Raw genomic sequence first — 11,608 nt, forward strand, 5'->3', positions numbered from 1 at the left:
TATGCGGAAGATACACCACGGAGGGGTCTCGTCAAATGCAAATACATTGGAGGCAGAATAATCCTCGTTTATAATGATTGTTCACTCTGTAACTCTTTAAAAGGCTCCGTCTACTAAAAAGTCCTGGCTCGCAGTGACACAAGACCATTTCTTATGCATGCATAGTATACCAATGAACATAATCTATGCTTAGTGGAAGGGAAATACAATCATCCGAAGAGCCGACCAACTGGCGGATGACATAACCTCCCCATATCTGACACTACAGTCAAACTAACTCACTGTGTATTGTTACTTACCTCTAATTGTTGCACCACGCCGTATATGAAAGTCCCTTCTATGTTCGCATCCTAGGAAATATAACACGAGATGAACCCCCATATCTCTGTACCCCGTCAACATGGCAGCTCTCCCAACTTTGGCGGCTTACCCGCGAACCGCGGATCAAGTACTATACGGATGCCGCGTTTCTTCAAGAGGTACGGTTCAACCGAGCCTACTTGGATGAAGCCAGGCTAACTCGAGTCAATCAGAATGTTCAAGTTTCCGCAGATGGACTTTGAAATGGCCATTTGGGAAATGACGTCGCTCATGATCGCGCCGAAGAAGGTCTTCAAATCAATATACTACCATGTACGTCTTACACTGCCGATGCACCCCAGAATACTTAGCTAACAGAAAATGGGATAGAAACGTAAGTCCTGCTTGGTCTCAGATCTCCTTGTCGCTTCTGTCTAAACTTCCTCCTCAGAAACAAAGAACACATGGCACCGCCCCGACCCGTCGTTCGCTTACCTCCTTTCCTTCTTCCTACTTCTCACAGCCGTCGCCTGGGGTCTCGCATATGCCCCTTCATTCGGGTCCATCATGCGCCTTTTTTTTCGATTTGTCGTTGTGCACTTCATAGGATCGTCACTCCTTGTCTCAGCAATAGGTTACTTTGCCATCGGTCGTCTTTTCGGCCCCAACGGCGCCGCGGCGTCAATAACAGGCCTGCGCATCCGCGGACGACGGCGCGGCGCGGCGCAGGGTCTTTTTACGCAACCCGGTGAGAAGGATCAGTTAGAGTTCGGGTACTGTTTCGATGTATGCCTTTTGAAACGTTCAAAGCGCGTATGCGGAAATATCAGACAGATGGCTGACATACACGGAATCTTATCAGGTCTCTAATCGCGCGTTCTTCCCCCTATACCTTCACCTCTACGTTGTACAGTTTCTCCTCCTCCCGCTCCTCACCCGCAGCCCGAGTGATTTCCTTACTACATTTCTCGGCAACACACTTTATCTCTCCGCATTCACGTATTACACGTACATAACTTTTCTCGGGTACAACGCGCTTCCCTTCTTGCATAACACAGAGCTTCTTCTGCTTCCGATTTTGTTGTTCGCGATCTTGTGGCTTGTGAGCCTTATTGCGGGCTGGGGCGTGGTGATGCAGGGACACAGCGTGAAGGGGCTTTTCTGGGGTGTATAATCGAGGTGATATCACATTGGTGTTTTAATGCATATACATGGTTTCGTTTCGTGTGCAATTCTGGGCGCTAGTTGCATTAAACGGTTCAGGGTGTCTAAGCTTTTCATCTTGCGTCGTTTACTACTTCACACCAGCAGGTTACAGGTTTATGCAGGTGCATGGTTAGTACTGTTTGTGTTCGGATATCCGTCTTGTTTTGAAGTCTTACGCGGCAATTTCGCTATTGACAGCAACAGAGTTCCTACTCTTCGTCGTATATGTCAGGGGAAAATGTACTCTATTGCTCTGTCATATAGCAGGCGTGGTATGCTCAGAGATGCTAGGCCAGTGAATAAATGGCATAGAGTCAGTGCTGATAGCTTCGTCTCTTTATTTCTTCCCTCCCTTCTTCTTCCCCACCTTGGCCAGTTTCTTTTCCCTTTCTTCGGCTCTCTGCCTTGCGAGCTCTGCCTTCTCCTCCTTCTCCGCTTCCTTGCGCAGCCTCTCCTGCTCCCGCCTCTCCCTCACGATCGCCAACCGCGCCAGATCCGCCCGCGCCTCTTCCGTCTTACCCTCCGCATGTAGCTTCATGTATCGCTCCCGCGCTTGCTGCGCCTCAATGGCCTCGCGTTCCCGGCGCGAGAGCTGCGCTTCCCCTCCCTCGCCCTCTACAGTCTTTTTCGATTTAGATGTGTAGTTCGGGTTGGAAGGAAGGTCCAGGTCCGATTCTTCCGAGACTGCGGCGGGGGCGCTGGCTTTGCCTCTGCTTTTGTTGCCGTTCGTCAGGGGTGCTTCGATTTCGGACTCGGAATCGCTCGGCGGAAGGTCGCCAGGTTGTGCAGGCCCTTGCGCTTTGCGCATAGCGGCAGCGGCTTTCTTCGCCTTTGCGAGGGCACGGCGCTCTTCGCGGCTTAGTTCCGATCTGTTCTCGGAGAGGGTGTCTCGGGGAAAGTTTGGTGTTATTGTATTCGGGCCCGCTTCGTTCTCAGACTCGTCGCCTGAGTCTCCAGTTGAAGCTTCTTCTTCCTCCGACGTCTCGGGGTCATCAGCGGGGTTCTGTGGTTTGTGAGCCCTTTGTTTTAACGCTTTGTCGTAATTGGCATAAATGACGAAGGTTAGAAACATACCCCCCACATACTAACAGGGTTGCCATCTTTGTCGACTGTTTGGATGTCGCGGCTGAAGTGTTTTCCACCTAACGCGGACTTGTTAGCTGTCGCTTTTCTCCTATTTCTTTTTCTGCTGCAGGTAATATGGGTAGATGGGTGGGCATAGTACCTCCTCGACTTGGTTTAGAGAACTTTCCTCCACGGCCGCGGGGTGCCATGTTGTAACTTTGACGTTTTGTCGTCGTCGGTGGGCAGGTGATGCGCGTTGGTAGAACGGTTTGACCCCAATCGAAGAGGATAATAATTAAACGCTCAGTGGTCCTGCAACTGTATGAAGTTAACTCTCAGACTGTTATGGTGGAAGAGGCCGAATTGACAGGGCCATGTGCCCGCTTGCCACTCTCGTCTTTGGGCTGCAGTGTAGGTGGAGTCGAAATGGAGAACTGCCTCCTGTTCTTGACAACTATGAAGCCTCAACAAAGAAAAGAACTGGCTTACTTTGCCGATAATGTATTTGGCCACCAAAGGCGACTATTGGCAGGATATCTAGAGCCGGGTAATGTAAATCAGACGCCAGTTTTGGCGGTGTCAAATGTGAGCCCCTCCGATTTTGAAGCGGGGAACCCTTATTTATCCACTTGTTCTCATAAGTGAGCTTGCCCAGCAGATGAGCCATCAATGTTATTTCCTGAATACGAGACTATCCATGTATGTACTCTATACAGTGCTCGATCTCTGCTCTATGCTCGCTGCCAGACAAACCCAATCTTAGCTGCTCGGGCTGCAATCAGATTCAAAGTTCCAGCGATAATGACACTGCCCATGAACATTTGAGCGTACAAGTAATCGCCGTCCCCTCGTTGGACCAACGCCCCAGCGATTGGAGACCCAATCAGTGCCGCAACCCCGACGACCGACATAACCATCCCCATACGCGCTCCCATCTTCTTGAGATCCGTTGTAAGTGTGCTTAACGTCGCCGGAAAGAGCGACTGGATTCCCGCGGCGGCCAAGCCATAAAATGCAGCGAAGCCATACACTCCGCCAAAATTACGCACGCCCGCCCAGCAAAAGGCGACTAGACCGGTCGCGAAGCTGAACGGGATCAACATGTTCAATGGGCCGGTGTACCGGTCAGCCGTGAGATTCGGGCCGAGACGACCTAGAAGACCGATGCCGTTCATCAGAAGGAGAACGTTGATTGAGGTCGTCGTAGACGCGCCAATGATTTCCCTGGTAAAGCTTCCAATATAAAAGAACCCGATATATAGTCCCCAGAAATTGAGAAACATGCCGATGGCGAAGAACGAGTAGGATGCTTCTTTGAATGCGGCCCATTCCACAAGCGGACCGCTCTTACGCGGCGGTAGCCGTTGTTTCAGGAAGAATAGGCAGGGTGTTATTGTTGCTAAAGAAATGAATCCCAGGGTTCGCATCGTCCAACCATATCCAACCCGCGGGAGCAGGCGCATAACAACAGCTGGAAAGACGAGACCTCCTGTTGCAGACCCGGAGGCAACGATTCCAATGGCGATAGACCGGTTCTTGCTGAAGTATGTGGTTATCAGAGCGATTGTGGGACAAAACATCAGACCACAGCCGAGACCCTGTCCTACACCCTGCGCGAGGAAAAGCTGCCAGTACTCAGTACAGAGGGAAGTCATGAATATGCAAAACAGTTCCAGAACTGCTCCTGTCGTCAGGGTGAGCTTGAAATAGCCAGCGTCCGTCGCACGGCCTGAAAATGTGCCGATGAAGAAAAGCAGGAAAATCTGAATGCTCCCAACCCATGAGATGGCGGACGGTGATTGCCCTAAAGTCTCAGTATAGTACGTCTGGAACACGCCAAATGAGTTTATATAGCCCCAGGTGTTGAAAATGACAAAATGGGCCAATGTTACCTGGGACCAGGCAAGAAAACCACCGTCCGGAGGAGGCCCAAGGTCTCGTCCGGACTCTCTGGTACGGACTATCGAAAGAGCCCTGCCTGCGAATGCGCCAACATGGCTCACGTTCGTAGCAGTCTTCGTAAGGTCCTTGTCCTGACCGTGTCCCACCCCTGACTCCTCGTCGCCCGGTGACTCTCTCAGGGAACTCACATCCTCGCTGGAAGTCTCGCCTACCAGTCCGGGAGTTTGGGGTTTCTCGTTCATAGATGGGTAGCTCGTTTGACAAGCATTCGGCTCGTCCGCACCCATCGCCCACTGGTATAAGAATTGGGTCCCTTCAAGAACGTTCTAAGATATAGGAATGAAGCGAAGAGTGGGCTGCATGCGGCGTCGATTCAACAATCACAGGACAGGTCCTTGGGAAATGCGCCAGAGTACTTTGGTTGGTAGCTGGGGAGTTTATTGCAACGGAACAAATCACACGGGCAGCAGCGCACGGTGAGCAACGAACGCGTCTTTGCACGTACAGAGTATATCGCTTGGACCAGGGCTATTGACGTGGAAGTTTCAGACTATTGGAGTCCTGGTGTGAAGAAGTCAGGTAGCGCCGAGTCAAAGTATGACTCAAAGGGGTCTCCGATTCTCTAGGTTTGTCATTTCTAAAAACCCTGGGGGTAAGGCAGCAACAGTGGATCTCGCCAGAGACTTTTTTTTTTTTGTACATGAATTCGGGGGCAGCAGAGAGTGCGGGGACGAGGACTTGATGAAACTGGGCAAGCAAAGGGCGCAAAGCCCACGTGGAGACTGGACAGTGGAGTCGAGAGAGGCATGCTCGCACAGAATGCCGAGGCGAGGGTTGTACTTGGAGTACGAGTACAAGTAGGGATTTGTAGGGTCACTCGGTTCATCGGCACTGCTAGACTGGAAAATCCGCAAATAAGATGCTCTCAAAGTCGTAGCGATGATTACGCCAGACTGCAAGGCATATCATTGCCCAGGTGCGTCGCGCCCTTCAAAAACAAGGCATGCTCTTTAAAAGACCCATTTTCTGACATGGAATGGACGTTTGGGTCACGGAAGCTGGCTTTCTCTTAATCCTGGGAATGGAAAAATCGCTTCCTGAATGAAGATAAATTGAGATACTGGAGTTGATGGGAGGCTGCCTCTCACACGTGGGGAGATTGCACCCGATACTCTGGGAATAGGATGAAAGTAGGAACATGTAGGCAAATTATAACTGGTCTATGCTGTCTAAAATATACTGACAATTCTATAACACCGTTGTATATAATATAGCTGGTGGTAAGCCGCCTTTTTATCAACTTCTATACTGTCAGAGAATGGCCTAATAATCCTGCCCCGAAGCACTGTTATTGAGCATCGTGATCGTTTCGATAACATCACTGGGTTCCAGGAGATGCCAGCTCGCCTCTGTCTGCTTTGAACTTGCACCAACAGTGACTGTGTACACATGATCGCCCGGTAATTCAAATTTCTTCAAGGCACGGAACATATCTAAGACGCATTAGCAGCAATTCATGGCGAAGCTTGGGGGTAGCAAGAAAGGGAAAGAGCATACCTTCATCTGTAAAGTCGTCTCCGGAACACAAGATAAATTCAGGAACTTTCCCGTCCTCGTATGCCTGCACAAGCCGCGTCGCAATAAAGCCTTTGTTAACGAACCTTGGCCGAACCTCGAGATTGGCTTTGCCAGCCATGACTTCCACGTCCCAGGTTTTGGATACATGCTCTTCCAGCTGCTTCCGACATTCTCGCGCCTGGAATGCACCATATTCCGGATCGGCCCGTCGGTAGTGCCACGTTAGAGCGACCTTCTTTCTCTCGATGAAAGACCCTTGCGTGCGCTCAGTAAAGTGTTGATATATCTCCATAACTTCCTTCTGCCAGCCCATATCGGTTGTCTCCGCCAAATTTTGCCAGTTGTCGGACCGTGGCATTCGGATGAAACAACCATGCTCTGCGCTCAGTCCAAGCTCAGGGATGTGGCCCATCCACTCGTCCAAGAAGGCCTGGTCGCGGCCACTAATGATCCAGACCGCATTTCGAGGATCTGCAGCCAAAGTTTTAAGAGTCCGCAAAACACGGTCTGACGGAATAGCGGACTGGGGGTCCTTCACGATCGGGGTAAGGGTGCCGTCGTAATCAAACATGAAGAGCCTCTTTCGCGATTTGCGATACTGCTTCAGAAGTTTTGTTCTGTCTAGGGCCGGGGTCGCCATAGACTGATCAAAAGAGGAGAGGTTTGCGAGCAGGCGCGAGATGAACTGGTTAGACCATGCTGAGACCGTATTGGTCGTGACATGCTTGTAGAGTTTTAAGTGCTGCTCCTTTTTGTCAGCGACAGATTCTGTTAGGGCTTTGTTGATTGCTTCTGAGACGCCGATAGTGTCCCATGGGTTAATGTGAATCGCGCTCGATAATGCGCCAGCCGTTCCGGAGAATTCGGAAAGAATGAGCGGACTATGGTTGTCCTGCTGGCAAAGTATGTACTCCAAACTCGTCGTATTCATACCGTCGCGGACTGTTGTAATAAGACCGACATCGGCCACCCGCAACAACGCGAAGTACTCGTGTGGCGAGAGATATTGAGGATAATATTTGACAGGAGAGAAACTCAGCGACCCGAAACGACCGTTGATTGTACTGACTAAGTTGGAGATGCGGCTGGCAATCTTGTGTTCTTCTTTCTCCTCCTCGACGCTTGTCGGACTGGTGACCTGGATGAGTACGACCTTGTCACGCCACTCAGGGAATCGTTCGAGGAACGTCTCGAAAGCTTGGAGCTTCTGGGCGACCCCGCGGGCACTGTCTAGGCGATCACGGCCAACAATGATTTTCTTCCCAGCGTATAACTGTCGCAACCCTTCTACAGCCTTCTCCGTGTCCGCGTTTTCAAACGCAATCTTCTGTATTGCTTCAGCATCGATACCGATCGGAAAGACATCCACAGCCACGTGAGCACCATATGCATCGACGCCAGCCGAGTCGGACTCAAATCCTAGTACACGAGTACAACAGGACGAGAAGTGACGCGAGTAGGAGAACGTTTGGAAACCAATCATGTTTGCACCAAGCACGCCTGTGAGAATCTCCTTCCTTTTGGCTAAACACCGCATGTACTCGCTGCTAGGGAACGGCGAGTGCAGATAGAAGCCAATGTAGATATTCGGGATATGCTGCCGCAGAATGCTTGGGAGCAAGAATAAGTGGTAATCATGAATCCAAACAATATCCCCCTCCTTGTATTCCTGGATTATACGCTCTGCAAAGAGCTGGTTCATTCTCACGTAGTCCGTCCAAGAATCGCGCTCGAACCTGCCGTCCGTTGGTCCATTTTGTTTATAGTGCAGAAGAGCATAGAGCTCTTTCTCCGCATAGCGCCTCCATCTGCTTTGATCCCCAAGAATAATTGTGTCTTCGGGCACATCAGATTCATCTGACAGCCATACCGGGACAACCTTGCCGTGGCGACTTGAACTCAATTGATCCTCCAACCTTTTCCGATCATTAGGTCCCACAGTCGAGGTTTCCGCAACGAAACTATTTGACTGCAGCAAACTTATATCGGGCACCACAGGTGTTGATCCTTTATTAAGAGATCGCGAAGTGTTGTCAAGAGCTGCAGGCAACTTTGTACTCGCGTTGGAGTGTAGTGCCTGCAAAGGATTGCTCCCCTCGTTGAGGGGTTCCACTTCACCGGTCCATCCGACAAGCGTATGACTCCAGCCTGATTTATCAGAGGCTAAATATGCGAATGAATCGAACAATGCAGAAGATCCAGGCCGAGGTTTCAACTCCTACAGCCGTAGGTTAGAGCTAATTCTTTAATCTTCGATAATGCGGAATTCATACCCAGTCACGGCCAGCCCGGAAGTATAACTTGTGTGGGATACAGAAAGCAGCACTGATGATTCGACCTGAGAGGTTCAAGCCCTGATACTGCTTCTGGAAATCGGGTGCTCGCATTGTGAGAATCTCCTTTAAGCTTAGGGGATGCAGCAAGTCACTCCCTGATTGGGTACCTTTAGCTGCTTCTGGTGGAGCGGACGCGGGTTTTGAGACATTGTTGGAGTCCGATGAGACATTTTGAGCGGAAGCGTCTGTGATGGAATCGAATCGGACCTCTTCTGGCCTCCCATCAGGCTTGGAAGGGTCTTGCTGTAGAGACATAGTCGGCGAACGAGCTAAAGAGTGCTTGGGAACAGGCTTGAGAGGGAGAAGGTAGGATAAGTGCAATGGCTTTTGTCCTTAAGTTCGTAACAAGTATTAGCGTTCATTGTTCGGTTTCGTATTCTGAAAGAGTACACACCGAGCAGAACGACTGCTCCGGACTGAAGGAAAGCTGAAGTAGTGGAACAGCTAAAAATGATGGCAGGCTAGGCCATGCAGCGTGCAGGAAAGGTCAATGTGATAAGGAAATGCAAAGTCCTGCGAGGTTGATTCTTGGAGGGGGGGGGGCGAGGGGTACGATGGTTATCGGAGGGGCGACGGGGCGGTGAAGAAGACCGGTTAGACGAAACGGTTGAAAGACTTGGGAGAAGTTGACAGTAATTCACCACGAGCGGGGATGATGTTATGCTTGCGATAGCCAGATAGCTAAATCCACTTTCTTCGCGGGCTTCAAGCAAAGTAGGAATCGACCAAGAGGGTTGAGAGTCAAGCGGGTGATCGACGTAAGGAAAGTCGGAAGTCGACACAGTCAAGAAAGTCACTGAAAAGTAAGAGTAGCGCGGCACCGAGGACTACAAGAAATTGAAATACATCATGCAAAGGAACCTTCCGCTTGCAATCAAGGCAATGCGCATGTTAGTAATAATAGATGACGGCGTAATTCGTGATGTCTGGGCGTGGCTTTGGGGAGGAAGCATCCAGAATCCAGGCTGGACTCGGGCGTGGAGAAGGGCGACGTCATTCATCCCAGTTTGCCCTGGACACGGCGGTTCGCGAACATGGGCCAAGCTGCTAGTTGTCAACATTCGCTTTTGTCTAACATGAGTCCCCCTCACTGAACAGAATGGACAGTACTTTGAGTAGACTCTAATATTCTCCTGTCATTTCTCAGAATCGGAATACATGTCACCTGGCCCTTTAGGGTTGCAAGAATCATGTGAAACTGCTCGTCACATGCAGAGATGCTTATATTTCTTTATGCCTCAGGCAGTAATTACCGCGCACGTGATATCGATCCTTTTCTTCCGTTCAACTCACTCTTCTCATTTCCCTGATCAGCAGACAATGTTGGCAATGTATCGCTGATTTCACCCAGCTTATCCCTGATGTTGCGGAGCAATGCGCTTTCGCCTAGGCCGTTGCTTAACAGCCTCCTTTCCTCTTGTACGCCATCGAAGCTTCCACCATGTTCCCGGGCTGGCCGATGCTCCGACCATTTATGAGAACAGTCTTCAGAAGACCCTCGAAGAGCACAGAGCGTTGAATCGTAGCCGTCTAATTCGCAAGGTCTACGTCCAGTCTGACTCGTATCAGTCTGATGACCCTTACTATACTGCGGAGAAACCTGTCGACCCTGAGTCGTCCCAGTCGTCTGAATCGCAAAGCCAGCCATGGAGGACGGATGAACAACCACCTACCGTTCTTTATGGTTACTGGCCCGTTACCAAACGGAGGACGACGAAAGACAACCCAAGGCCTAGGCTATTAGTGCAGACCTTATCTCCGCCAGTTGACTGGAAAGCCACTGCAGATAAACCAAGACAGTACCCATGGCTTCATGGACTAAACCCTCCCACGCCCTTTTCAGACGGCCTCGCGCAGCTTAGCGCAGAGGTTGAGGCTCTCGAAAGATACTTGACTCCAAGTGCCCAGGAGAGAGAAGTGGCAGATCGGATCGCGTCCGATGTCACCGATCTCCTTTCAAGCGATGCAAAGCTTGATCAATCAATCCACATCACTCGCACGGGTTTCACAATGAGCCATTCGGCTCTCGACTTGGTGATTTCATTCGCGGATCAAGACAAGTCAACTGGCAGTAACAGAGAGCCATATGAGGGTTACGTAAACAAGAAACGCAGGCAAAAGGAGTTTCTGGAACTCGCCCGCCGTGCCCTTAGACAGTCTTCTACCTATGAACTACTGCTCAATAAACGGCAGAGGAAACTTATGGTACTTCATAAGCCCACTGGTCTCTTGCTTCGGATTATCTGCGCCGCGGATACACCCGCAACCCTCGAATATCTTCGAGACTTCCACGCAGAGTACCCGACTCTCAGCTCCCTATATGTCGTCATACGATTAATTCTTGAAGTCAGAGGACTTTTCGCCAGCACTCAGAATGCTATGGACAACACTGAACTGCAATTACTCATTGCCGCCTTCCTCAAAATGAATCACGGCCGCTTCCGACGGGATGCCCTTCGTGGCGAATCATTGCTCGCGTTTCTATACACTTTCGGCATGCAGGTAGACCTCACCACAACCGGTGTAGCCGTCGATCCTCCGGGTTTCTTCACTGCGGAGTCCGTAGCAAATGCATGCACAATGTACAATCCTGGTGATATACCTGCTTTTCTCCGCGGCCAAAGCTCGCTCATTAAAACGAAGACAAACGCCATGAAATGGGGCAACGAGCACCTTGGCTTAAAGCTCTTAATACAGGACCCAGCTAATTACATGAGACATGCGCCTGGGACCTGCTCAAGAACGATAGAATTACAGCCCGTTTTTCTGGAGGCTTATTTGCGTCTCAAATTTGCTCTTGACTCCTGGGTACCTCGGCATGTTAGGCCAATCAACAGCATTCTCAATTCTGCTTTGCGTGCAAACTTTGATGACTTTGAGGATCGGAGAGCGGCTATACTTGGCAGTGCTGAATCATAGACGAACAAACCCGATAAATCATTCAAAGTGTCGTTTCTGCGGCGCACAACCCCAGTATGAATAAACTATAGGTGGTTACAGATACATATTTGTCTTACTTCGTCCGATGCCAGTTCGCCCTAAGTTCTCCCCATTATAAACCAACCTATATTTATTAGCATATAGAAATCTACCTGTATCAAGTCCCTTGTTCGATGGACTGTGACTGAATTTCAGATTTTTTCCCTCTATTCTGATTACCAATCAGGGCTGCCGCGCTAAGAAAAGCCTCGCCGGAAGTGTTGATGTGTATGTATAAAGAG

The 11,608-nt window shown here is 50.2% G+C and overlaps 5 protein-coding genes across 5 annotated transcripts; 2 read left to right on the top strand and 3 right to left on the bottom strand.

Moving 5' to 3' along the window:
* The first annotated feature begins 294 nt into the window (after window positions 1-294).
* On the top strand, window positions 295-1,659 carry BDW70DRAFT_112295 (unc-50 family protein). Its single transcript, XM_073734567.1, has 5 exons — window positions 295-479; window positions 534-633; window positions 691-694; window positions 752-1,086; window positions 1,163-1,659. The coding sequence occupies exons 1-5, from the start codon at window positions 370-372 to the stop codon at window positions 1,472-1,474; spliced, it is 861 nt and encodes a 286-aa protein (XP_073592182.1). The 5' UTR covers window positions 295-369; the 3' UTR covers window positions 1,475-1,659.
* Window positions 1,598-3,113, bottom strand: BDW70DRAFT_112313 (PDGFA associated 1 family protein). Its single transcript, XM_073734568.1, has 4 exons — window positions 3,061-3,113; window positions 2,732-2,889; window positions 2,581-2,648; window positions 1,598-2,509 (listed from the first exon to the last, which is right to left on the bottom strand). The coding sequence occupies exons 2-4, from the start codon at window positions 2,778-2,780 to the stop codon at window positions 1,844-1,846; spliced, it is 783 nt and encodes a 260-aa protein (XP_073592183.1). The 5' UTR covers window positions 2,781-2,889; window positions 3,061-3,113; the 3' UTR covers window positions 1,598-1,843.
* Window positions 3,114-3,213: 100 nt separating this feature from the next.
* Window positions 3,214-5,189, bottom strand: BDW70DRAFT_143417 (putative MFS monocarboxylate transporter). Its single transcript, XM_073738097.1, has one exon. The coding sequence runs from the start codon at window positions 4,758-4,760 to the stop codon at window positions 3,303-3,305; it is 1,458 nt and encodes a 485-aa protein (XP_073592184.1). The 5' UTR covers window positions 4,761-5,189; the 3' UTR covers window positions 3,214-3,302.
* Window positions 5,190-5,677: 488 nt separating this feature from the next.
* orlA (putative alpha,alpha-trehalose-phosphate synthase subunit Tps2) lies at window positions 5,678-8,939 on the bottom strand. The gene is made up of 3 exons (XM_073734569.1): window positions 8,325-8,939; window positions 6,031-8,269; window positions 5,678-5,966 (listed from the first exon to the last, which is right to left on the bottom strand). Exons 1-3 carry the CDS (start codon window positions 8,640-8,642, stop codon window positions 5,797-5,799), a joined length of 2,727 nt encoding a protein of 908 aa, XP_073592185.1. The 5' UTR covers window positions 8,643-8,939; the 3' UTR covers window positions 5,678-5,796.
* Window positions 8,940-9,712: 773 nt separating this feature from the next.
* Window positions 9,713-11,501, top strand: BDW70DRAFT_143423 (uncharacterized protein). Its single transcript, XM_073738099.1, has one exon. It carries the CDS (start codon window positions 9,762-9,764, stop codon window positions 11,304-11,306), a length of 1,545 nt encoding a protein of 514 aa, XP_073592186.1. The 5' UTR covers window positions 9,713-9,761; the 3' UTR covers window positions 11,307-11,501.
* Window positions 11,502-11,608: the final 107 nt, after the last annotated feature.

This window comes from Aspergillus foveolatus (genome assembly GCF_047715535.1).
Source record: "Aspergillus foveolatus strain CBS 279.81 unplaced genomic scaffold BDW70scaffold_73, whole genome shotgun sequence".
NCBI classification, from domain to species: Eukaryota; Fungi; Ascomycota; class Eurotiomycetes; order Eurotiales; family Aspergillaceae; genus Aspergillus; species Aspergillus foveolatus.

What these genes read in the sequence shown, in the direction of transcription:
- BDW70DRAFT_112295 (XM_073734567.1), top strand. Translation starts at nt 370, where the DNA reads ATGAACCCCCATATCTCTGTACCCCGTCAACATGGCAGCTCTCCCAAC. An exon ending in ATGCCGCGTTTCTTCAAGAG is followed by an intron (nt 480 to 533) that starts GTACGGTTCAAC and finishes CGAGTCAATCAG; the next exon opens with AATGTTCAAGTTTCCGCAGA. An exon ending in AGTTCGGGTACTGTTTCGAT is followed by an intron (nt 1,087 to 1,162) that starts GTATGCCTTTTG and finishes GAATCTTATCAG; the next exon opens with GTCTCTAATCGCGCGTTCTT.
- BDW70DRAFT_112313 (XM_073734568.1), bottom strand. Translation starts at nt 2,780, where the DNA reads ATGGCACCCCGCGGCCGTGGAGGAAAGTTCTCTAAACCAAGTCGAGGA. An exon ending in CTCTAAACCAAGTCGAGGAG is followed by an intron (nt 2,649 to 2,731) that starts GTACTATGCCCA and finishes AGTCCGCGTTAG; the next exon opens with GTGGAAAACACTTCAGCCGC. An exon ending in ACCCTGTTAGTATGTGGGGG is followed by an intron (nt 2,510 to 2,580) that starts GTATGTTTCTAA and finishes CACAAACCACAG; the next exon opens with AACCCCGCTGATGACCCCGA.
- BDW70DRAFT_143417 (XM_073738097.1), bottom strand. Translation starts at nt 4,760, where the DNA reads ATGGGTGCGGACGAGCCGAATGCTTGTCAAACGAGCTACCCATCTATG.
- orlA (XM_073734569.1), bottom strand. Translation starts at nt 8,642, where the DNA reads ATGTCTCTACAGCAAGACCCTTCCAAGCCTGATGGGAGGCCAGAAGAG. An exon ending in TCCGGGCTGGCCGTGACTGG is followed by an intron (nt 8,270 to 8,324) that starts GTATGAATTCCG and finishes CTACGGCTGTAG; the next exon opens with GAGTTGAAACCTCGGCCTGG. An exon ending in AGACGACTTTACAGATGAAG is followed by an intron (nt 5,967 to 6,030) that starts GTATGCTCTTTC and finishes AATGCGTCTTAG; the next exon opens with ATATGTTCCGTGCCTTGAAG.
- BDW70DRAFT_143423 (XM_073738099.1), top strand. Translation starts at nt 9,762, where the DNA reads ATGCGCTTTCGCCTAGGCCGTTGCTTAACAGCCTCCTTTCCTCTTGTA.